The 27,539-nt window shown below is 40.2% G+C and overlaps 1 protein-coding gene across 2 annotated transcripts in view; it reads right to left on the reverse strand.

The window, feature by feature from the left end:
- Positions 1–27,539, reverse strand: part of PRMT3 (protein arginine methyltransferase 3) — a 2,672,092-nt gene that overhangs the window by 183,216 nt on the left and 2,461,337 nt on the right. For both annotated transcript variants that reach the window (XM_044082552.1, XM_044082550.1), the window contains exons 14-15: positions 27,053–27,103; positions 26,834–26,921 (exon numbers count right to left, since the gene is read on the reverse strand). In XM_044082552.1, coding sequence (XP_043938487.1) covers positions 26,834–26,921; positions 27,053–27,103 — 139 coding nt within the window. The remainder of the gene's footprint in view (positions 1–26,833; positions 26,922–27,052; positions 27,104–27,539) is intronic.

The following is a 27,539-nucleotide window of genomic DNA, read 5'->3' on the forward strand; positions in this document are numbered from 1 at the left end:
TGAATGTGTAGTGTGTTGCAGAGTGTTTAAATGCCCCAGGATAGACCTCTACCCCTGAGGTATATTACGTGTAATGTGCGGATGAGATTTCGGATACTGAAGTGTGTCATTATAGAGGGTTTGGGAATCCTTTATGTGTAGCATGTTAAAATGCTCTGTGTATGACATAGATGTGTATGTTATGTGCATGTTGAGTATCAACTGTACATATCCAATGGTCACTACAGTCTAGCCACATTTGTTTGAGATGGTCTGGGTATTGCATGTGTTTGAGGCAGCTAATCACATTAGTGAGATGTATGTGCTCTTACACCAAACATGCACAGCATGCATTATGGGTAGGTGTGTTACATGTGTACATGGCCTACACCTTAACTATGACATGCACTTTTTATTTAAAATAATAAATGTAGAACACACTCAACAGCATCTGTCCGCTGCCTTGATGTCACCTCAGAGGGACCTACATGGAGATGAGACAGTTTGTCAGTGGCCATAACTGTGGCATTGCTACTGTGTATTTGCAATCTTACACTACAACAGTTTACATTCACAGGGCTACAGATTATGTTCCAAATGATCAGTATTGCACAACAACAGGCTCCACATCTTTGAAAGACACACTCCACATCTCACATATGCATGATCTACCAATACAGATAACAGTAGTCTACAGATATGCCATATTACCTGCATGCTCCATGTGTGCTTGCTGGGTGGCTCCAACCTCCATCATGGTGTATGTCTGCTGCTGTTGTTGTTGGGCAGGTGCCACCAGGCTCATGAGCAGCTCCTCCACTCTGGTGAGGGGGGGATGGATATTAACACCACCTCCTGTTGCAAGCTGTTGTCTACGCATATCAGTGGCACATTGATGGACATGTCTGAGAAGATCTCTGCAGTTGTAGCGTACCTGCTCATATGTCCAGTTATGCAGGCCTACCTCATTGACCTTGTGGACAACATCTTGCCACATTGCAGTATGTTCCTGCTGGTCCTGGCTGGTTCGGGAGAACATGAGACGCTAGTGCTGAATCATACTGCTAGTAATGATACCATCTTCAGCACTACTGTAACTTGGGTTCCTGCGATGGGCCATGATCCCTGGAAGACATAAATATAAAAACATGTCTGAGCAAGTCATATGGCACATTTAACATTATACAGTACAGATATCACTGAACTGCCATATATAGCAACCTATAAGCTAACCGAGAGTGAAACACTAACTGCCACTTATCACTACCCCACAACTGCTTGAAAGTGCCTTGCTCACTCTGTCTAATGAACCATGTTCTGCACAGCAACAAAATAAAATCACTATAAGACTATACAAGAGTACCTGGCACACTGTATGCAACACGATGCACCACCTAGCTACAGTAGATATACATCAAGCTGATGTGTAAAGAAATATATCATCCATCACAATCAGTGTAATAGTAAATGTATTACTATTATACCACACAACTTGTTAATGCCAAACCCATGGCCAAAATATATGCACAATTGGGAATATAGGTCACATACTGCTGTAGTACATTATGAATGTTGCTAGATACGCAGTTATATGTTTTACCACACATATGTCAAAGGACATATTACAGACATACCCACACGCACATCAGACAAAATTACAGGACACAAAGGTATGACAACCCAGATAAGCTTTCAGTGTGCACTATACAGTACTGTGTGTCAGTAATTACACAACCTTAATCTTGAGAAATGTAATCTGTGATGAATACAGGGACCACACAAAACAGTGGATGCAAGCAATGTGGACATACACCATACTTCGCTGTACAGGCCCAGAGCTTCAAGTAGTACTACAGTACACACAGGATTTGCATTCAACATCGGTACCAATCAATAATCATAGATGTAGTGCTTTAGCCTCCAATGACGCAGCCTAGTTAAAACCAAGGGACTTAATCAAACTGTATGCAATACCACTTGTTCTGCCTAGCAACAGAATACACAGCTTTTGCTAGGATCAAAGCAAGGACCCATAATACTATACCATAAACAGTTTCCCACTAAGCTATTCCACAGATACATATCTATGACGTATTCACAAATATTTTGACCATCACAGTCAGTGAACAGTACAGAGAATCTATTGCAACAAGTAGATGTAGGTGTGTATGAGTATATATGTGTGTGTATATATATATATATATATATATATATATATATATATATATATATATAAATATATATACACACATATACACATCCATTTGTCTACATATATATGTAGGCACATATACATTTCACCTTTCATAGTGAGAATATCAATTATACACAGGATATAAGGTGCAAAGTAATGTAATAAAATCGCACAGTCTTGGGATAAATGCATTGAAGGTGTTCACAGCCCAGGTAGCTTTAGCAGGCCTTACTGGCTTCAACATTGCAAACTGAACAAACCACCCACAGTGTTTAGCCACCACATGTCATATACCAGCACTGTATGCTGTCTTGTTTGTCGCACACTAAAACCTACATACAAATATGCGCATACTAACCTTCACCAACATATATATCTCCCCCCTTCACAAACAGTTGCAATATGTCCCCTGCTCTATGCACGTATACAGATGTGAATATATATGACACATATATATTTCTCCGTACGTGTGTGGCATACACACACAAGGTCCACACTTTTGTAAGTCCCTGGACCTCACAGCTGAATTGTTGGGCCTTCCTGCAACACAAATAGGTGTCACATATGAACACACACTAACATTAGGGGGGTATATATGGCAACAGATGCTAGATAAGCATACTAGACTGCTACAGCAGTTGCCAATGCTAAGCTACACTTTAATATGACTATCATGCATGTGGCATTCATGAAAATCTACTGCCAATCATTAGCAGACCGGAGTTCTGCTGTGGTGACCCCTAAACGGGAAAAGCCAAAAGACAACAATAACATGCATGTGTTGTTCTGTCACACCCATGTTTATAGAATGTTAGCGCTAATCCCCCCCAACAGCCGCTGGCCACACTACTGTACAGAACACAGATAACATGGATCAGATCTTTGACATTTAATGCTGAGCTGCACATTTCACAGGTATGTCCCACAGCCCACAGGTACACACAGTATTGTCCATAGCAGTAGTTAAGCAGAACATCTGTGCATAAAGAAGTACTGCTGCCACATATGAATGGTTTACATTATGTAGACTATTCCTCAATAACATCTACTACATGCCAGTAAATACATATGTGTCACATACCTTTCCTTTGCATGATTTGGTAATATTTCTTTTTCCTTTTCTCTGTCTCTCTCTCTCTGTCAGTCTCTGCAATAGAGTGATTGAGTTTATTGGCAGAGATTGCAGCCTGATTTTGTAGGAATTTGCACATGAGCATGTGATGGCCTCTGCACCAGTTAGTGGCCACAATTTGCTAATTGCATGCAGCCTGCTGTGTAGTAATTGCAGTACTCACTGTCATAACAACCCAGTACTATAAACTGCTGACTCATATAGGTGTGGCCCTTTCAGCTTTCCAAGATGGAGATCATCCTTGTTTGCTGTGGACATCATTGTTTAAGACAGAAGGTTGGTATAGTTCTTGTATCAGAAGCCAGGGGTGTAGCCAGAGATTTACATTTTGTACTCAGAACTAATGTTGCTGCTTCCAGTACCTACTTGTCAGTGTAGAAATGTACTCGCTCCTTAAAATGCTACCCCAAGATACATGGAAAGATGTACTTTCTTTTCAACTGTTACAATTAACTGCCATACAAAGCTAGTTATTGAAATGTATTTCTTTGGCACAAGAATTGTTTGTGAACTGCTATACTGTGAATATTAATTTACTCAGTTCTAAACTGTTCGTGCTTTTTTAGTGTCGACATTAGCACAAGCTGCTTAGAAAAACTGGACACATTTCGGTACTGTGAGTATGCTTATCTACATCCCTGGTAGACCCTGGACACACAGGTATATTCTACATTTGGGTTGGGTTGCAGAAGTACAGAGCGCTTAAGTAGTATTGTGTGAATTTTATCTTGCTGGACTTACAGGGTTGCTGTGTACATGTTAGTTTATCAAGGAAAGTAGTCTGTCTGCGTAACTCCCAACTGTGGACCTATCCACATGATAGCCAGAGAATAGCCTGTTATTTTTTTGTCTGTGCACCACACAGGTCTTTTCAGCACTATAGCAATGGTGTTCTTACAGTTGGTTGCTACCAGTACATGGCTACATCCATTTGTATTTTAGTGTTGTATTCCTACATAAGGGAATGCTTCCGAAACTCCTTCCAAAGCTATTTGCACAGTGTGTAACAGCAGAAAGGCTGATATACCTCTGTGTTTCTGCCTCTGCCAGACCTCTCAACCAATCAGGCACATATTTGAACAGACACAAGGAAAAGTCAAGAAAAGGTCAGGGACAATCAGGGACACCTTTAAAATATTAGTGCCATTAAGTTGAGACATTGAGAGAATCAGAGCATGTGAATTAATACACCTTTTCTGAAGTAAAAGAAGTGTCTAACTCTTAATTATTGTCATTATTCATTAAGTGTAATTCACCACCTTTCTGGCCAAAGTCAGTAGTTTTCAGAGGGATTCAGAGGGACAGAGCTAAAATTTGTGTTAAAATCAGGGATATCCCTGAAAATTAGGGACAGTTGGGAGGTATTCCCTAAACAGATATGCCAGTGTTTGTCCTGCTGTGATACTGTGTGGGGTTGTAAAGTGATGGTGTAACATTATTTCCTGCTAGAATGGCTGCTTCTCTTATCACAGTCATGTAATGTAATCCCACAACAACTGTTGGTCAACATCCACAGAACATGTTGTGTGGTATGGTATTCCTATTTTCCTTTACATTCACTCATTCTGATGCATGATATAATTATTTAAGCACCAACTTGATGCATATCTACTGTGGCTTAGTGGTACTTCATGTTGTGTAGTGTGTGCAAGGTCTGGGGTTCGAGACTTACAGAGGTGTTTTATTTTGCTCATGAGCAGAACAATGGCCCTCACATACAGAGTGACTAAGGCACTTTTAAGCAGTTGTAAGCGGGTTTGCGCATTGTTGAGCATTGCTTACCCAAGTGCAAACCCGCTAACTACTGCTTAATAGTGCTTACTCCCGCTCACCCCCGCGCTAATTTCTTTGAAAGAAAAGAAAAATGGGGAGATAGGAAAGTGGTGAAAAAGGGGCACAAAGAGGGAAAGACAGTATGGAAAATAGCTCGGGATGTGCAGGATGGGTGTAGGGAAGGTCCATAGCTGCCCATTTCCTCAACAGCAACAGCTGTGCATATGCAATAAATTTGGAGGTAGATATGAAACCTTCAACCCATGAGAGAGGGGTGAGAACAACAAAGTATGTTGTAATGCCAATTAAATAACATTTCATGTGTCCAGTGGACATGTGTGCAAAATGGGCAGCTATGTATGGGGAGTAATTTTTTTTTTTGGGGAGCAGATTGCCCTTTTTTTCTTTTTTGTTCCCGGTGAGAATGGAATGTGTGGTAGGAGAAGTAGATATATTTGGGGAGGTAGGTTGGGGAGGTAACCAGACAAGACATATACAGGGGTGGTATATGACACGTGGTGGATGAACACCTTTGACGGGAAGGGATGTTTGGAAATCGCAAGCCCATGAGCCCCCAGCTGGAAACAGTGGGACTGAGGTCCCCACCCATGGGCAGTCACCACTGCACCTTCATGGCCCAGAGGGTGGTTGTGCTGTGTGGGAGGTGCAGGCTAACCCGGGAGTTGCGCCACTCGGGCCTCAAGCTGGCATAGAGGTTCTGCAAAAAACAGAACATTCAATCTCTGTATGCACCACAGCCCAGACCGTTCGAAGGGTGATAGGTGCCCCTCCTCCGCCCACGCTTGCACAGGGGGGCCCAACCCCATCCCCTGCACCGCTTCCACCCAAAGGTGGCACAGGGCCAACAGAGAAGGAGGTCCCAGGCTGGGCACCAGATCTGCTTTTGCCAGGTGCCATGGCCAGCTGAAGTGGGACAGGTGGGTCTGCTGGGACTGGCCTTCCCATACGAACTATGTTTTGGAGAGTTTAATAAAGATATGGGTTAGTAACAGTCAACAGCATTCCCAATTAGTTAAAACAGCATGCAGAAGTATTCCCATTAACCCAACACACCAGATTTTCAACAGTTGAAAAGCAAGCATAACACATGCATATATAGAACAATAGTGGACATTACAACAGCATGCAGGTTGAATTGATGGCAACAGGCCACCTATATTGCGGTATTTTAACAGGGCACATGCATAGAAATTAATGCAAATATTTATAAACCAATAGGACATATGCCCCAACAAATATTTTGAGATTAGACATACCGATTGAAGTGTGGAATTGCATTTTTTATGCACATACAGTAGGGTGGGAAAAGATAGCTCAATGAACTTATATATCCTTCTAGTTTTCACTACATTCCTATTAACTGCAGTTATATGTCCCTTACATGTATTATTACACTACCCAATGTCCTTATACTGTGCAACTGGATTTTGCTAGATCATTATATACATGAGCTGTATCTTACATACAAACTGTCCAAGATGCAGATGTTACTGCAACATATTTTGAGAGTTGCTCACACACACACTACTGCTAAGATGGTACACAGACAGATCTACTTTCATATAATTATCTAGATATGTTCAGGTGAAAGTGTCAGTTATATGTTAACAGCTCCCTACATTTCTGGCAGCACACTGACATTTCTGGGGAACACAATACCAAGCTACTCATGTGCCAGATTAACCTGTACATGCTGGCCATGAACCAACAGTTGAGGGCTGTACATATGCATACAAGCTACTGGCACTCCCTTCATCCACGTTATATGGGCCTACCCAAGTGTGGGTTGACACTGCTTAATACAACACTACTATTTGTAGAATGCAAAAGTACAACAACATATCAAAGAAAATGACACAGACGCACTCCATGAATCATACATTTAAAGGATTATTACACCTTTATTTATTGGGTTAAAAGACTGTTTGAAAGCTCTCTCATTTATTTTATATAACAGTATTTGCAGAATAATTACTAACCGGCCTCATGATGCAGCCTTTGCAGCCTATCTTCATGGACTTGCTGGTTCATAGCCCGGACACCTGCAGCTGTGAAGTAAATGCAGTGATATTGAGACATATCTATCCATAGTATAGACAAGCATAACAATTCTTAACTACTTAATACAATGGCTACTTACTCAGTACTGGGGCATTAAGCATTGTATGGGATTCCTGGATCCACTGGTCCAGTTGATCCTCCCTACATCGCTTCAGGTCAGAATAATGGTGCCTGACCTGCTCACCAGTCCGAGGAACACAAGTGGCACTGGTGAGATCATGGGCAAGACTGTTCCAGGGCTCCGTTTTATATTGGGTATCCCTGGTACTGGCCCCACAGGAGTCTTTCCTCATGATTGTGGACAAGGAGCCAAACCATTACTTTGGACTCCTCGATGCCCCAGCGTTGCGCTCTAAATCGAGTGCCTTCTCCAACACCGGCCATGCTGACTGCGGAAGGAAGCTACAACCAGTTATAGCAAGTATTCCCTCCTGTGGAGCTTAAATATGCCTCATCTCCTGCACTTATTTTTGATTGACCAGTTTTGGAAAAACTCAGCTATAGGCATGCCTGCTTAGCTGATGTTGGCAATGTTTAAAATTCCTTTGATAGATATGTGTCTGTTGAAAGTGCATGTTTAAGAAACGCTGCCATGGTTAGTGGTGAAGTACTGTGACTATAGCGCACAGTATCCTGAATTTGAGTCCTGTCACTGCTTTTTATTTTCCTATTGGGCAGACCTGACTGGTTAAGGTACAGTAAAGGAGGTGTGGCTGTGTTTAACCGACTTTGCTCAACTTTGCCTGACTTTGCCCAACGTTGCCCGATGTTGCTCGACATTGCCCAACGTTGCGCTGGTTAGCGCGGTGCGCAGCTACACGCAAATACATTGTTGTTGTGCTGGTTAGTACGGTGTGCAGCTATGCGCAATTGGATTTAAATATGCTCAATACTGGTAAAATGTGCTTAGCAGTACTTTATGTTGCTTAAAATAGGGTACGCATGCCTCAGAATGCATAACCATTTCACCTTCATATATATATATATATATATATATATATATATATATATATATATATAATTCATTCACTACTACATTTAACATTTCAATGCTTTTTACAAAACTTATACATAAATGTCAGGAAATATTTTTGTATACAGATTTCCAACAGAAAATGGAACGTGCAGTAGTGGGACTCGAACCGGGAATGCCTCCTCTTTGTGCGAAGGCTCTAATCACTACGCTGTCGCTATTTTGCTTAATTTGCATATATTTTTCTTATTATCCTCTTCTGGCGTCTAAGCTGCTAACTGTAGCTAAGCAATGGGCAAACACGCACAAATACGGGCAGCTATATCAGATGAAAAACAAAAAAATAAAAAAACTCTTTATTTTTAATTTTGTCAGTTGTTTAACATATGAGGGAGTGTAGTGTTACATTGTGTACATGTGAGCGGACTCGCACATGTAACTCGAAATTGCGGCGTTTCTTCATTTCAGGGGTGTGGATTTTTGGACTGCTTGGCAGTCCGACACACCCCCTACACTTGCCCACGCTCCGTGTAAGCTTTACAGTTGAGGCAGCGCACCCTCATTAATATGCATGGTGCGCTGCTATCATACTCTTAGGCTGGCGCTTCTGTGAAAGACTAATCTAGTTTTACACGGAAGATTAATAAATCCGGGGGACTGTGTTTGCTGTGGCTTACAAAATTCGGTTTAAGACCTAGAACCTAAAGAATACTACCACTATAAAAATAGTTTGTGCTGAAGTTTGCCATTTATATGTTTTTCATAATCCCTGTGGTTCCAAAGAAATGAACATTTGTTTAAAATGTGAGGACAATTTGATTCTGTTAAAAGGCTTAGGCTCCACCCAGTGCAAACTTCCTGAGCTCCACTGGAGTGAATGAGTTAAAAATTCCTACAACTTGGCAGTTATTTTGGTTAGGTGAAACCCATGGGTTTCTTTAAATAAAAAGTTTAAAGTTCCTACATGCAAGGATCAGCTAGGGAGACCAAGGGTTTAGATTAAATTCTTTATCTGTGCATGAAGCTATTCTTATTCAAAGTGTGACTTGTGCTTTAAGGGACCTAAGACGAGGTGTGTGCCAAATTGGACTTGGGGAAACTTATATACACACACACACACACACACACACATATATATATATATATATATATATATATATATATATATATATATATGGGATTAACCTTTATAAAAGTGCATGTTTGATTAGCTACTTAACAACTGGACTAAAGAATGTGGTGGCATACATGCTGGTCGGGTAAACAATATTTGGGGTGCTTAAATTTGGAGAGAGGTAAAGCCCTGATCGTGGAGTGAACAAGAAAGTGATTTGGCCTGGGCATCATAGTTAGGGTCACACCAGCCATTGTTATTTCACAGATTCATAGGTATTCGCTAGGGTAATGACCACAAGGGCCTTTTTAAGCCTAGCCATGCATCCCAAATCTCTGTCAAGTTCTCGTACCCTAGATAAGTATAAGCAGGGGCTTGGGAGATGAAACATTTACAAGCAGGGGGCTGGGAGATTAACCATTTAAAGGCTTGCCAGTGTCCATTAGAGACATAGGTGCCAAACCAGGAATGAAAGTACAGTTGTGTAAGAACTTACCATAACGGTAGATGTCCTTTTCTTCATTGTTGCAGTATTCCTTACAATAGAGATCCCCTGCCAAGAGTGGCCCAATGTCTGGCCAGTATACCAAAGCCTTTAGATTGCTAAAGGTATGCCATACATCACACGTATGCTCCCTGCATACAGCGTAGGGCATAAAGGTAATTTCCGGATGTACCATCCTCTGAACCGAGACCCCCAGTAGGAACGTCAATTCAAGCACATCCAGAAGAGAAAAGAAGCAGGCGGAGGAGGGAGGGAGTGAATACTGCAACAGTGAAGAGAAGGGCATCTACCGTTAACTGTAAGTTCTTACTATGGCCTTCCATTTCACTGCTGGAGTATTCCTTACAATAGGTAAAAAACTTTCTTACACTGCATATACGATCTGAGGAAGGCTTATTTGCCGAAAGCGCTTATCGGAAGACTGAGGACTGCTTATTCTATGTTATATTTTTTCATTAAAGTTTTGATTTTATTATTAAGTTTTACTGCCATGGTGGACGTCGGGAGGTTTTAGTAGTGTATTCCTTACAACAGGGAGAATGCAAAAGTCAGGAAGAAAAATGGAGGAGGAAAGAGCAGCATGAGTTCTCCAGGAACTCACGAAGAATGGCCCTAGCAAAGCCAGCTCTAGCTCTGGATATCACAACCAACTTATAGTGCTTGGTAAATGTATGCACAGAAGTCCAGGTACCTGCTTCAAGAATAGAGTCAGTATCCAAACCCTTGAAAAAAGCAACAGAAGAAGCCACAGCCTTAGTAGAATGAGCCTTAACAGAAGAAGAAAGGCTCTTGCCATGGAAGGCATAACAAAAATAAATGGCTTTGAAATCCAAGTAGTAACAGTTTGCTTGGAAACAGCCAGTCCTAAGGATCTAGAGATGAAGAGATAAGTCAGCAAGTAAAAGACAGTATTATCGCTGAAACTGAATTCATCCTCATGTTTTGGTGAGTAGCTTTGTGAGATGGACCCTGTTTTTCACAAAATCTCACCAAGACGACACAGATATATAGACTGTACTTATATATCATGGACAGAAGTAGGTTAAAAATTAAGAGAGAGGTGGGTGCACAAGACCCAGGATAAAAAAAGTGCCCAATCCTGGTAGGCACATTGGTGCCAGGGCTGGAAAAGATGACAGTGTAGAATCCTCAAAATACAGAAACATTCCTAGAATGGGGCCAGGCCAGGCCCAGGGGGTGGATGGCCTCCTGTTGTAGAAGGAACAGTAGTCCATAAAAAATTATAGGCTAAAGAAGAGCCACAGAGATGATAAAGTGGACTACTGAGGATAAGAAAGAAATTATGTGTTGTTACTATTATGTAAAAAGCCCAGAATTTCCAGACACAAGACATACAAACAGATTAAGAGAGAAATTAGAGGAAAGAAAAATACTTCCACAGGAAAAACTGTCAGAAGCTTCAAATGAAAGTTTGTGTTCATTGATACAACAGATTTGTGAAAAACAGTATATAGATCAAGAAACTTTGATCTGTTTGAAAAAAGAGGCATCTGAGGAACTGCGAAAATATAAACAACAAAACCAAGAAATATTTGCCAAAGTTTAAAAAAGAAATATGGACATAGGAAAGAAAGATACTCGATATGGTGCAATATTTATGCAAAGGAGAAAGCCAAATTAATCAATATAAAGAAGGAAGCCCCAAAGATTTTCAAAGAGAAATACAGGCAAAGGCATCCAGATATGGAAAATTTCACAATGAAAACAAATATCACAAACAGGGAATGTAGAAAAGAAGATTAGTAAAGTAGAAGTTAAAAAACAGACGAAGTTATGGAGTGCCTGTGAAGTGAAGGATTTGATGGAGTGAATCCCCAAAGTAAGATGAAACAGTAAGATCAGGTGACATCTGAAGAAGGAATATGGACATGGGAAGGAAAAAGAGATTTAATATGATGTAATATCTATGCAAATGAGAAAGCAACACTAACCAATGCAAAAACAGCAGCACCAAAGATATTTGAACAGAAATACAGGCAAAGGAATCAAGACATGGAAAACGTAAAAGCAGAAAAGGAGATTAGTAATGGAACAGTTAAAGAAATAGAAATTGAGGTTATGGTAGAAGTTGAGGTTACGGAGTACCTGCGAAGTGAAGGATTCAGTGAAGAAAATCTAATTCAGAAAGCACCACAACAGGATGGAGTAATGTATATCCAAAGTAAGGGGAAACCAGTGGAACAGGAAGCAATTGGCCAGATGCCATATAAATACATTTTGGAGCCTTCCACAGGAAACTAGAATAAACATTCACTTGAAAATAGACAGTAAGGAAATGAACAGAAAACTGTGGAAACTGATGCAGTCAATGTTGAGGAGTGACAGGCCAGTGAGTTCCCATATGACTGAGCAATGGATGGCACAGGATGAAATTGAAGAGAATGTGCTACAGGAAGATGGTATAGAACTTTCTATAGAATGTGTGCAGGAAATGGAAAGCAAGGGATGTGCCCTCAGTATGGAAGAAAATGAGCTAAGAGAAGAGTTGCTTGATTTAACAGATACAGAAAGATATATTAAGATCAATGAAAGAAATAGTCTGCAGAAGGTCAATAAAACCCAAAAAGTCAAGTCTGATAAAACAAATGAATACAGTAATTAGGACTGTTCATATAGACCCATTTGATATAACAGAAGTAAACAGGATATATTACTTTGCAGCTAAATTAATACCTGATAAAGTTCTACCACAAGAACATAGGGTAGTAAGGGAAAGGAAGGGGAGAAATTGAATACCATCATGGAAGTATCGAATAGAGAAAACTGTAAAGCAAAGACAAGAAGTGTCATTGTTAGAAGTGTATAGAAGAAGGAACAGATCAACAAAAATACTAAGAAAGAAAGATGTGATAAAAGCAATGTGCAGTATTAGAACAGACCAGGATCTATCACGCACTGTCGCAGACAAACTAAAAATTTCAGCACAGGTGGAAAAACTTGAAAGATACAAAGATAAATATAAAGGAAAAGTACAAAATAAGCTATTTATTGATGACCAAAAAGGTTTTATAGACAGTTGGGAAACAATACAAAAGGAATTGAAAGACCGCCAAAAAAGGAGAAATAGATACAGTTAAAAAAGGAGAAATAGATACAGTTAAAAAAGGAGAAATAGATACAGTTTGGAGAAGTTATCTATGAAGATCTTGTGGAACATAACAAAGACGCTAAATGAATAGAAGAAGTAAAAGAAAGAATAAGAAGTTTAAAGGTACAGGATATGAAATGGGATAAGGTAATGGCCACAGAGATTGAAACATAGCTAAGAAAAGCCTCTAATTGGAAAACCCCAAGCCCAGATGCAGTACCTAACTTTTGGGTAAAAGTGTTAACATTTTTGCACGAAGATTTAGTCATGAGTAAGAACTATTTATATATGCACCCTGAACAGACACCAACCTGCTAACAACAGAAAAAACAATGCTCCTACTTAAGGGTGAATCTGCAAGCTACCCTAAAAATTATTTTTTTTTACTTTTTCATCTGATTTGTCCTGGAGCTTTTCTCCCCGGGCCTCTACTGAAAATGGACATATATCCAGTTAAACTAGCCCGGTCAACAAATGTAAAATAAAAATAAAAATAAATAAAATAAATTATAGACCTATAACTTGCATTCTGACAATGTATAAACAATATACGTGAATTGATGCTGACAAGAGTTTATAGTCATTTAGAAGAAAACTCAATTATGGCAGCAGAACAAAAGGGCAATAAAAGAGGGTCATATGGAACAAAGGATCATTTGTTGTTAAATAAAGTTATAGTGGAAAACTGTAAAAAGTGGAAGAATCTAAGTATGGCATGGATTAACTACAAAAAAGCATTTGATAGTATTCCACATTCATGGATAAAAGAGTGCTTACAAATGTATAAGGTACATCCTACACTGATAGACTACATTACAGTGACCATGAAACAGCGGCAGACCACTTTGCAATTAAGCCATGATAAAGGACAAATTATTATCCCAGGGATAAAAATTCAAAGGGGGATATTCCAAGGTGACTCCGACACCATTGCTATTTTGCCTTGCCATTAATCCATTAAACTGTCTATTTAACAGCTTAGGCCAAGGCTATAATTCGCCTCCTAGAAAACAACAAAGTGTAAAGACTTCTCATCTTCTCTTTGTCAATGATTTAAAACTGTATAGCTCATCAGATGAGGAACTGAAAGCACAACTGCAGGTCGTCAAAACTTTTTCAGATGATATCAGAATGCCATTTGGTCTTGATAAATGTGACAAAGTAACCTTTAAAGCAGGAAAACTGCAGCATCAGGAAATCATCAGTTTGGGACAAGAATGTGATATAAAAGAACTTGAGCAAAAGGGAGTATATAAACATTTGGGAATTGATGAAGGATCAACAATAAAACATGAACAAATGTGAATAAAACTTAGTAAGGAATACTTTGGAAGACTTAAATTAATCCTGAAAACTGCGTTGACATCTAGGAACAAAATCCAAGCTATAAACCAATTTGCTCTTCCTGCCCTAGCTTACAGTTTTGGCGGCACTGACTGGCCCAAAACATGTTGGACAGATTATACAGGAAAACAAGAAGGATGCTTCATGCTCACCAAATTACTTATAAAAATTAGTGTAAACCAAGATTATATATTCCCTGTTCCGAAGGAGGGATTGGCCTCCTTGAAATTCATTACATGTATAGATTTCTGCTAACATTACAAGACCCAAATGTAGTGAAAGTTTTGAAACATGAAGAGAATAAATCTAAGATGATCTCTCTGCTTAATTAAGCAGAAGCATATTTGTGTTAAGCAGGAAAGGAAATCAGACAAGAAGTGGATAAAAATCAGGCAGAACCTCCTGTTGATCAGGAACGAATGCAGGAATGGTTAAGGAGAGGCGAATTCAAACGAAGACACGAAAGGTTAATATTGGCTGCTCAGGATATTGGGCTATGTACACTCTGGTTTACAAAGTCCACTGAACATGTGGGAGAAACAGACAAATCTAGGTTTTGTAAAACCAAATTGGAAATAGTCATACATCCTGCTAGTTGTGAAATACTAATAGCAGAAGGACTGTACGCTGAAAGGCATAATAATGTGGCAAGATTGTTGCACTGTGGATTGTGCAAACATTATGGTACTGAAGTGGCTGAAAAACACTGGAAACATGAGCCACAAAGAACCATAGAAAATAATGAAGTGTATATCACATGGGACCACCCATTACCAACAGTTCAAAAGACAGATGCTAGAAAACTGGATGTAGTAGTCCATGAAAAGAAGACAAAAGTAGCACTGATCATTGAAATCGCCACATCCAGTAATTACAGTGTGCTGCATATATAGAGACCCAAAGTCATAAAATATCAGGATCTGCAGGCAGAAACGAAAGCAATGTGGAAGAAAGATACCCAGGCAGTTCCAATAGTAGCAGGAGCAATGGGTCTTACAAGAAAGAATCTACAATCGTATTTAGATATGTTACCAATCCATATAACCCCATACAAATTGCAGGAGGAGTCATTACTGGGCACAATGCGGGTGCTGCAAAGAGAACTTTTGGCTCACATCAAAGATTGAAAGAATACTAATTTCATGAACTTCAATCGTACTTTAATTTAGGAATGGGGTCCATTCCCATCATGATATTAGAAACCCAAAAGATTTGGAGAAATTAAAAAAAAAAAGGTAAGATAGAACCACAGGAACATTCACAGAAAGTGGATCCAGGTTACAAGAAAGACACCAAACAGAAAACTTATTCCATTTGGATAAGTAAAATTTCCCAGTTGTAGGCTTCCTGGCTGCCTGCAGGACCTTAAGCACATGTTCAGAAAAAAAGTTGTCTGTAAGAGATCAAAACCCTATCACCCACAATGTCAGTTGGTGTGTGGACAGGTGGGGATGGATGACAGATCCCTTGTCTTGTGTGAGAAGGCCCACCCTGTGAGGTGACTTGTGATGATTGCCCTTGGCTAAATGCAGAAGAGGAGGGAACCAATGTTGTCTCAGCCAAAAGGGAGTCACCATAAGATTTTGGGAGCATCTTGTTGAATTTTGATCCGGACATTTGGAATGAGAGGAAGGGGAGGGAAGGCATAAAGAAACACCCCCTTCCAGGAAAAAGAGGGTATCCATACCCAGTCCTCTTGGACACTGGCACAAAAAGGAGGACGTTGTTCAGAGGAGAGACAAAAGATCCACTTGAGGAGAAGCCCACTGGTGGACAATGTCCAGAAACACATCCCTGTAAACCATACCACTCATGGGACTGTGTTATGGACCTGGTCAGAGAGTCTACCACAATGTTCTGACCTGAAGGAATGCAAACTTCCTGAAGTGTTACCAATACTGGCCAGCTAGTTCCCACACGAGAAGTGCCAACCAACATAAGAGATAAAACCTCGTCCCCCCTTCATGCTGACATACCACATCACTTTGGTATTGTCTGTAAACACCTTGAGAGATCCTGGGGAGAATAAAGGGTGAAAAGACTAAAGAGCCAGCAGAAGAGGTCTCACCTCCTTGACATTTATGTGTTCTTTCCACTGTTGAGGTGACCAAAGACCCTGCACCTGCAGGGATGCCAGCATTGAAACAGTCTAGATACTGCACTCCAGCAATAGTTGATCCTGGGAAGGAGTCTGAAAGGACTTTTGGAAATGTACAGTTAACCCCAGGCATTGCAAAAGAGATATGGCTTGGTAAAGATGCTGTAGTAGAATCTCTGGAAAGGAGACCTGAAAAAGGAGATCATCTAAGTAAGAAAAGACCTGTATTCCCCTTAGACTGCAAAAAGTAATCACAGGAGTGAGGCATTTGTTGAATACCCTTGGGTAGTAGAAAGGCCAAAGGGAAAAGCAGAGAACTGAAAATGCCAGGAAGCAACAGAGAAATGTAAAAACTTCCTGAAAAGGGGATAAATATGGATATGGAGATAAGCATCCTTGAGGTCCAAAGAAACTAGAGAAGCCTGAGGAACCATCAGAGGGAAGAAAGTCTGAAGGGACAACATTCGAAAGGAAGGTGTTTAGGTGAGAGAGATACAGAATGGGCCTCCAAGTGCCTTCTTTTCTAGGGACCAAGAACATTCTAGAGTAAAACTCCTTCCCCCTTTAAGAAACTGGAATTTCCTAAATAGTTCACAGAGATCCTGAAGTATCTCTGAAAAAAAATGCAGACTGTTCCTGAGGGGGGTGAAAAATGCCCATGAAAGGGGGACAAGATTTCCAGACCATGTAGTACCCTAGGCAGATAATGGTCAGAACTCAGGAATCCTGAGTAATCTTTACCCAAACTGGAAGGGACAGGGTAAGATGAAGAGGAAGAAGAATGTGACTGAGAAGAAGAGGACAGCCGGGCAGTACTTGGTTTGTAAGGAAAAGGAGATTTCTGTGTCAAGAATTTGGCTAGCTTTAGCAGCAGCATAAGTGCTTGTTATCCAGAGGGGCATCCATTTAATTAGCCTTAATATCATCAGGCAACGATTGAAGCCGAAGCCAGGAGTACCTCCTCACCACAGATCCAAAAGCAGCTGCTCTAGAAGAAGCATCTGCTGCATGATAACTACACGCAACAGGATGGGAAGCCACCTAGAGTGAAGTCCCTACGAAAGAGAGAGAGCAGAAATCTTACCCTCAGAATCAGGAAGGTCAGAAATTACCCCACAGGTCTGAGAAAGAAAAGCCAAAATATATCTTGCCATATGGGTATGACAACTGACAGCCCTAAAAGCAAAGATAGCCGAAGTATAAACCTTCTTACCTAGCCTTTCCATAGTTCTGCTGTTTAAATCAGAAGGAAGTAACATTGTAGAAGGCAGCAACTGACATGGCTTGTCAGATGCCACAAACACCACAGAGGGGTCAGCAGAAAGACATTTATAGAGACATTTGCAATTATCAGGCACCCTGTAAAACTTGACACATTTTTGGGGGCAGTTGCCTGAGATGCAGTAGAAAACGTATCCAACAAGGCAGCCAAGACAGAAGGAACAGCAGAAGGTCTAGGAAAGTCCATTTGAAGAAGCTTGCAATACCTTTTCTTAACCTCAGAAACCTGGGCACAATCCCAGTTAAAAAAATTCCAACATTCGGGAAACTGCGTCCCCAAAAGAAATCTCTTCAAAAGGAATGTCAGGAATAGTGGACTACTCTTCCTCAGATCCCCAGTCTGAGGGGGAAGGTCTCTGGGAAGAATAAGGAGGAGGAGTCCTCATTTGAATCCCCCTTTTCCACAAAGGAATCCTGTTCCCTACACCTTTTCAGGGGAGTACAGGACCAAGGTGGAGCAGGAACAGAAACTCCTTGGGTAGGCTTTAAAGCCATAAGAGCATTAAACAACCCCTGAGTGAAATTCACTTTGAGGGTCCTTAGGAGCATGAGAAACATGTTTTGTTTTTTGTTTCTTTTTGAATGGGATGTCCGCCTTATAAAATTTAGAAGGCTCAGACCCTGGACAACTTTCTTCAATGGTAGTCAGTATTTCCTCCCTAACCAAAATCTGAGGAACACCCCTAGGCCATTTGGAAATAATCAGCCAAGGTTCCCCCTGAACATCAGATGTGGACATCTGCAAAGGCCTCCAAGGAGGTGTGTGAAGTTGGATCCATGCTGGCCTCCAAAGCAGTCGCAGCAGTGGAATGCATCAAAGGAGTTGGGATATCCTCTGGGCTTTCACTAGCCTCAGGAAAAAGACATCTGGTGGTGGCAGTACAGTGGAAGAATCAGACTTAGATTTCTTGGTCTTCTTTGCAGACAGCTGACCCTCAAAGCAGGAAGTTCCTTCCATTATGTCTCTTGCTAAAAGCTTAAGAAGTTGATTCTCTAAGTATAGGGCCAAAGATGAAAGCCAACTACATAGTGTCTTTGGGATGAAAGTCTGACAAATGGAACAGGATGCATGGTTGTGGGAAGCACCGAGACAAAATAAACACTGTTCATAATAATCTTTATGGGGAATCTGTCTCCTGCACTAGCATTTATCCTTTCTAGATGACTTCAACCCCACAATCAACAAAACAAAAGGAAAAAATAAGAGTAAAACCCCAATGGGGCACATCAGAAAATGGCCTATTGAATTACCAAAAAAAGCGGGCATTCAGACCAATGAACAAAAGATAGTGTTCGGACTGGTGGCAAAGATGTTCTGAGGATGGTACATAGAACATCACCTTTATGCTCTACTCTGTATGCGGGGAGCATGTGTGACATTGGGCATACCTTAAGTAGCCTAAAGGCTTTGGTATAATGACTGAACATTGGGCCGCCCTTGGCAGGGGATCCCTATTGTAAGGAATACTGAAACACTGAAATGGAAGGACATTTTCCTGCTTCCCATCCAACTGTCCAAATTACACTTAAATTGAATTAAAGAGGAGGTTTGCTCAGATGAGGAGCCTGTTCCACAGAATGGGTAGTCTCTGGGATACATATCTGTCTGTCCCTCAGGTCCTGTTTATATCACAGGCAAGGTTTAAGTCTTTAGAATGGGTAATTCTGTTGTTTGTGTTGTGGATAGGCAGGAGGTCCATTAGATTGGGGTCGGACAATGCTGCCTTCTATGCCAGGGATAGATCTCCCCAAAACAGCCTGTAGGGGACAGAATACAGGTATAGGGACTTGAGGCGGTCTGCATAGGATATGTTACTTACCCCCTGTATTCGTTTAGTGAGAAATCTCTGTGGATGTTCCAACTGTTGGATATTCCTTGTTAGGTACATACTAGAGTGGCACTTTACTCAGTGACAGGTCTGATTAATGATTAAAACAGTGGAACAATGACATGCTTGGACCTAGATGCTATACCTTTGTTTATAATTTGCACAACATAGAATGATTTTCTCACTACTGTAGACACATAAGGGTCAAAGGCTAAATTACTGTCTGTGTGTGTCCCCAAGTCCCTGACTACTGGGTCATCTCTTAGGGTTGTGTTGTCAATATGATAGCTACCAGGGGTGGATGACTCCCAAAGGACACTATTATACATTTCTTCGCATTTAGTTTTAGTCCATGGCTCTGCCACCAGTTGTTTGTCTGTGTCAGCCCTTCCAGAAGAACATTTTTGTCAGTGAGGGATTCAATGACAGCTCCTAATTTGCAATCATCTGCATATTTAGTCAGCTAGAGGCCAGTGACATGAGCCTTGACTTCAGAGAAGTAAATCACAAAAAGGAGCAGTCCCAGGGCAGATGCCTGAGGGACTCTGCTTGTGAATGGCCTCTTTGTAGAGGAGGGCCCTCCAGTTCTAATTTCCTGAGTCCTGTGAGCCAGCTGGCTATCCACTGGGGATTAAGTTAGCCTGGACATGATATTTAGGGCCATACCAGCCGTTGCTATTTATAAGGACCTAGTTAGCTAGGGCTTGATACTTAGAGCCATAAGAGACATTGTTATTTATTGGGACCTTGTTAGCTTGGGCATGATACTTGGGGCCAAACCAACCATTATTTATAGGGACCTAGTTGGCCTGAGCTTGATATTTAGGGCCACATTAACAATCATTATTTTTAGGGATCCAGTTACATCTTCTCCTGAGAGGTAACTTGGCTAAGAGGCCTTGCTGTGTAGTTATCTGCTTTGTAATTGATTACATCTCCTTCCTCTTCTTAGCAGACCGTCGTGCAGTCACTAATTTAGTGTTTAATGTTTTTGAGGATTGTATGGGTGGGTGGAGATATGTATTATTGGGGATGAGCCAGTGATCACTGATTAAAAAATCAATATTTAGGGGATTGTTGTACTTGTGGCTAAAACTATACCATTCATTTTCAGACATTAAAGCTTATCCTTTGGCGGGTCAGACTACACCATATTCCGCCGAGGGTCCTGGTGGACAATGTGGCCTGGTGAAGCCTGTGGGATACTATTAATTAAAGTTCCTTTCTGAAGGGACCGGCTAGGGGGACTGTGGGTCTACTAGCTTAAATTCTATGGCTATAGCTAATTTTATAAAAACTGTAACGAGGTGTGATATAAGGCATCTTGGTGTGTGTCAAGTTTAACCTAGGGATGCCGTAGGTGAATGGGTTACACAGTATAAAAGGGAATCTTCTAACAGAAACTACTTGACTGGATCGTGATAACAAAGATGGCAAAAACCTAGAGAGAGATTCCGCTAGAAAACAACAATTATACAACAGCATTAAGTACATTAAACTAGAATGGAAAAAATTGTTACCCTACCATGTAAAACAAGTTTGACAAATGAATAGATCCTTTTTAAAAGTTCATTAAAAAATGGTGCTGGACCAGTTTTCTAAAATTGAGGATGCATTTGATGGAGAAAGCTGTGCTGAGACCTGGGGCCTTTCTTGCATGTAGTCAGATGATTAAGGTGAGAGAGACAAAATATAAGAAATGGAAGAGAGTTTGAACTACAACTTTGAAAACTGAAACAAACAAGCTGGACAAACAGATTAAGCATAGTGTTAGACAAGATCAAGAAAAATTTGAAGAAAATGTATACAAAGACATTGAGCATAATAGGAAACCTTTTTATAGATACATAAGATGTGGAAGGAGTAAATATACACAAACTGATAAACTGTGTGCAGATTCTAAAATGTATTCTCAGACACAGCAGATTATAGATATATTTACAAAATCTTATGCAAAACAATTTGGCTCCACAAAAGGGGTGGTAAGTTGTCCTAGTGACATCCAGGTAATCCCAGATACTGGAATCAAATTAGATTATATTGAAAATGAACTGTGCAAACTGGATCCAAACAAAGCGCAGGGAGGACACAGAATAAGTAACAATGACCTGAGAAGACTTAAGCAAGAACTTACACTGCCATTACATCTATTATTCACTAGGTCATATAAATATGGGGAGGTTCCTCAAGATTGGAGATAAGCACTTATTAAACCTGTCTTTAAGGGAAAGGGGAGTAGGACAAACCCAGAGTCATACAGACCGTTAAGTCTACTTTCATGTTGTGGAAAAATAATGGAGAAGGTAATATTGGATAAATTATTGTCAGAACCGGATAGGTTGGGACATGAAACCATACATCAGCATGCATATGTTGAAAATGATCTATTACCACCTGTAACATGATGTTTTATAACAACATAACAACAGCTATGAATGAAAAATTGTGCTGTGATGTGATTTATATAGATTTAACTTCAGCATTTAAGAGGGTCATGCACAAAACACTGATCAATAAATTAGTACAACTAGGTATTGATGTACGGTTGATTAGATGGATAGCTGCATGGCTTACAAATAGGACATGACAAGTATCACACACCAACTGGACAGGTAATGTCATTGGTTACAGTCAAGGTGTCCCAGAGGGCTCTGTACTAGGCCCTTACTTGTTTAGATTGTATCTTTCAGGCCTTACTTTTTCATCTGAGGTGTTCTATATTGTATATGCTGGCGACTTGAAACCGGGTAAACTGATTAGAAGTGTTACAGACAAGGCATGTCTGCAAAATAATTTGACTAAATTGACCATCCGGTCACCGGAGAATAATATGTTGATAAATACATAAAAACTAAGCATATGAGATTTGGTAGACATAGACTGAAAGGTGAATATTTAATACAGCACACAGTGATTGAAACTGTAGACTCATTTAAGGACCTGGGTATATGGGTAGATTCAGCTATGAGTTTTTCTAATCATATCAACCAATTGGCTAATGATAGTTATAGAACTATAGGTTGTATAAAAAGATTTATAAAGTCTAGGAAATCAAACATAATGAAGTCATTATTTGTTAGTTACATTATACCCAAACTTGAATATGGAATAACAATATGGAAACCCTATAGGAAAACAAGCATGAATAAACTGGGAAAGAGTACAGCAAAAATATACTAAGGGAATCCATGGATGTGAAAATCTAAGTTATTATGAAAGACTAAAATATCTGAACTTGTACAGTGTCTCTTACAGATACTTAAGAGGAGATCTTATTTGGGTATATAGGGCATTTAGGGACAACTACCTCTGGGAATATTTGGGGTTATGAAGAAGTACTAGAGAATCATCAGACAATCTATGTAGAAGATTCTGTAGGAATGAGAAGTGTACTAACTGGGTCTCTGAGAGAGCAGCTGATGAATGAAATGAGTACCGAATTACATTAAAGCAAGGACTAGTTTAGATATTTTTAAGAACAGCCTGGACACTTATTATGGGAACAAGTGTTTTAGCCTGTGCTCCCTGACCTCCAAGCCAAGCTGCCCAGCATATATTTCATCACCCTCTCCTTTCTTTATATTTACTGTTATCATACATAAAGGTACAAATACAATACAGACAAGAAAATTGGTAGTAATTATCTACAGTTTTTTTAACCAAATGTGCTTTGCCAGCAGGTTTTGGTCACATGGCATTTATAGGTAGGTTTGCTGTGGAGGGAACACTTAGATGTCCTCTCTACTACTTTGCTGCAGGCTGATGTAAAACAGTGGCTGTAATTTGCATCACCATACCTGCCACAGGTTCAGCGCACTAATGGAGTTCACTCTGCAGTAGTGCAAATTAATCTTAGTGAAATATTGCAAGTTAATAATTCAAGAAAAGAAGGCTCAGGTTTCTGTTTTGAAGCAAACTACATCAGCAGTGCTACATATCACAAGCAGAATAAAACTCTGGAAGTTGGATGCTTAAAACTTAGGAAAGATTATCTGAAACATTATTCAATCATGTGTGGCTGACAAGAAGTAGATGGGGAATGCTACACTTCTACAAACTTGTTTTTATTCTTTTTTTTCAATTTTTGTAACACAGCATCATATATACACATGGAATTGTACAAGTTCACATTTCCTAAGGCTGTTGGCAAACAATTAAGATGATATGTATCAGCCGCGGTTACATACATTAGAACTCAGATGCACCAACCCCATTGCTTCCTTAGTCCCCCAAAACCCTTGTCACAAGTCTGACTCACCTTTATCAGTCAAGTATAAAACACCTCAATATTTATCCCACTATCCCACCCCACACAGACACACACAGTTTTCCGCTTCTTCCCTCTCCTTTTCAAAGGATTTATAAACAGCTTGCTCCAGATTGTTGTCCAGCTCATCATCCTTATGCAGTCCCTTAGAGTCTGCTTTCATACCCTTCTCTCAATGCATGAAGATGATCTCTTTCATCTTTGCACTACCATACTTTCAATCCACACAACCTGCACTGAAATCTGTAATTGTTGTCTCCTCATCTTTGTGGAAGGCTGCCACTCCAATGCTGCAAAATTTCCATTCCCTGGGGGCTGCCATCCCAAAGACATCTTCTCACTTTATTGGATGACTTTCCCAGAATTCTTTTACTTCTTTCTATTCCCAAAACACATGAATCATTCCTGCCCGACTTTGGCCACATCTGCAGAAGTTGCCTCTCCCCAGTTGCACTTTTTTCATTTGCACAGTCGTGAATTATTCTCTTTTATTCATCCATGATCTTGACTAAGTACAGAATTGTATTAGACCCTCCCAACCTATCTTCTACGCCTCATCTGCCCAATTTGCTCTCTTTTATTCCACTTTATTTTAAGCAGCTTCAACTTCCTCTGTGTTCTTTCTGCTACATGACCTCTACAGATGGTCCCACGTTTTCCTCTTGGATACTTCCTTTACTCTTTCTGTGGAATAGCACATCCTAATCTCAGTTTAGCTGCTTAATAGATTCCTCACTGCTAGTACCACTATTTACTGTCTATATTCCTACGACAATCTCACTGGCAGGTGAAATTCTCTTTTGATTTGGTGCTTTTTTGCATTAAATCTCCCACTATTCTTTATTTATGTTTTTTTTCCCATTTACCCCACTACAGCATTTTTATATTTTATATCTATGTAGCCTCAGACATCTATTCCTTTCAGAGACTCCCTTCCTGAATCCTCCCAGATTTTGTTCTTCTGTCCATGCTAGTTCTCGCAGGTTGATAAAACAGTACGGATTGCTGCTTCCCACATTTCCTCCTTTTCCCCTCCCATACACCTTCCACTCTTTGTACTGTCTAGTCAAACAATATGCATATTATTTCTATAAACTGTCAGTAAACCCTCCAAATTAGTTGCCACAGATTACCCCTAATGTCTGGCACTCCACACAAGACCGTCTTTCTATGAGGCCTCCCATTTTAATTGCTACTGTTCTACTGCTTTTACCTTGCAAGATACGCAGAAAAATAAATCACCTGTCTAATCTTCACATGAAAGTGTACCCCACACCCTCCCATCTTTCCATAATCTTCACAAGAAAGTGTACCCCACACCCTCCCATCTTTCCATAATCTTCACAAGAAAGTGTGCCCCACACTCTCCAATCTTTCCATAATCTTCACAAGAAAGTGTGCCCCATACTCTCCCATCTTTCCATAATCTTCACAAGAAAGTGTGCCCCACACTCTCCCATATTTCCATAATCTTCACATGAAAGTGTGCCCCATACTCTCCCATCTTTCCATAATCTTCACATGAAAGTGTGCCCCATACTCTCCCATCTTTCCATAATCTTCACATGAGTGTGCCCCATACTCTCCCATCTTTCCATAATCTTCACATGAAAGTGTGCCCCATACTCTCCTATCTTTCCATAATCTTGATATGAAAGTATGCCCCACAACCTCCCATCTTTTTATCTTTACATTAAAGTGGGCCCCACTCCCTCCCACCTTTCCTTAATCTTTACATTAAAGTGGGCCCCACTCCCTCCCATCTTTTCAGCTACTCTCTAATCTCCCATTGCAGTGCCTCAAAGCTCTGCTACTGGAATCTGCTGGGTCACACAAACCTATATTTCATTAAATTTCCAATAGTCTTAAGTTTGCCTTCCTCCATCATAGCTCCCACACAACTTCTTGTAGTTGCATCATTTTAGTCAACTTGTGTTCTAGTCCTGTTGTAATCCAGAACTTCCCAAGATTTCAAAGATTTTCAAAACAACTTTGACCAAAAAGGTCTGTGATCAGCAAGCAATTGTCAGAAAGATGACAACCTTCCTCTGATTCCCTTTACATATTGTCCTAACTCTCTGTGATGAACAGAAATAAACGGAGACACAGGACACTCCTACTTTGTTCCTATCTCTATCTAAACTCTGTTATAGACAGACATTTACCACAGTATGAGTCCTGGGTTCCTTACAAAGGCCTTTAATCCAGTTGCTAAAGCAGTTACTTACCCAAAAACTGAATCTTTACTCTCTGAACTCACATGCTCTTTCTAAAACCAGACAAGACTCTTGCATTTTAATTTTTGGTGCCTTACACTGTCTTTGAAATATCCACCATGTTTCATCCACTGCCCTCTCTGTGGAAAACCCCCTTTGTTTTTCACTCAGCATAACTGGAATAAAAGTCTCTATCCTATTTGACAGCATCTCTGGCAGACTTTTGCATTTATCGGTAAAATCAGGCTACATTATATGCTGCCCTCCCTTTGACAAAACAATCACTCCAGCCCTTTCAAAAGGCTTAGATAAGGACCTGCCTTGTACCTCATTAAATACTCATCTTATCCAGACGTATATTGCTCCGGTCCTTATAAAACCCCCCAGGTGTGTGTTTTGTCCTATGACTTCCCCATTTTCATAATCCCAACAAACATATTCATTTCTTCCAGCTCTGTGTCCTAACCCACTAACTAGTACAGCTCTACAGTTCTGACGTCTTACTATGAAACTTATGGGTGCAGCAAACACACACATGGTTAGACAGCAAAAGTCTTGCCAGTGGCAAAAATATCACAGTCCCTGCTCTTTCTGAATCAGAAACCATACCATCAGGTTCTGCAACTGCTCTTAGGGGTCTCAACATTGAAGTGTTTCATGAAAAAGCAAACCAGAACCAAAACACAGTTCAGAGGCACCAAACAAAAGTACGCTGGGCAGGATAATATTGGCTTTCAGAGGATAAGTGGGTAACTGAATGATTAATACATAGCATAACAAACATAGAAAAAACATTACAGAAAGCGGCAAAGGAACTTATAAAGTTGAGAAGAGGGAATTCTTTTAAGACTTGCCTTAAGTTAAGGAATGATGCTACCATTTCTACCACTTAACCATCTTGTCTGTGGCTGTCACTTCTAAAAGCTTAAGATCTTACCTTTTGTAACTGGGATTGGCTGCTGTAAAAGAAACATTACTTGCTTCCAGTGAGTTTTGATACTCTTGGGACCTGTAGAAAACATGACCTGCATTGACAGAATTTGAAAGGTTCTGATGAAGTACAAGGCAGAAAATAATGAACTACATACATCCATTAGATGAAACAAATCATTTAATTGCTTAGATCAGCAAAAAAAAAAAATCAAATATGGCATACCTTTGTAGTGCAGTTATTTTCAAAGAAGACATCAAAGTAACCAGCAAATGCCTAGAGAGGGGAAAAACAGTATATGTCAAGCACAGTCAAAATAGCAAGGGATGCTATCTTTCTAAAAAAAAGCTTTATATTGAGGAAAATATTGTTCAAACCTTTACTATTGGCAGAAAAATGTGGTGTTCAGCTATCATAATTACTTGTAACTCAGGTTGCCCCCCAACTGTGCCCTAGGACTGTAAACTCTCTAGCAGACATGCAACAGAGTTGGCCGTGTTCTTAACATACTAAAGTTCTGTGGTGACAGCCCAAGGCTACAGGGGAATTGTCAGGAGATGAAGCCACCTTAATGACAGTAACATACCTCACATGTTTTCTTCACAGCTTCACCTTATGGTTCCAGGCATGCACTCAATTTGGACTCGGTGCCAACATACAATTTCCTTGCTAACGGAATGAGCTGTCTTATACTTTGGCAGGAGTGTTGACA

The sequence above is a fragment of the Protopterus annectens genome, chromosome 9.part0, assembly GCF_019279795.1.
Source record: "Protopterus annectens isolate FY-2018-M chromosome 9.part0, PAN1.0, whole genome shotgun sequence".
NCBI lineage: Eukaryota > Metazoa > Chordata > Ceratodontiformes > Protopteridae > Protopterus > Protopterus annectens.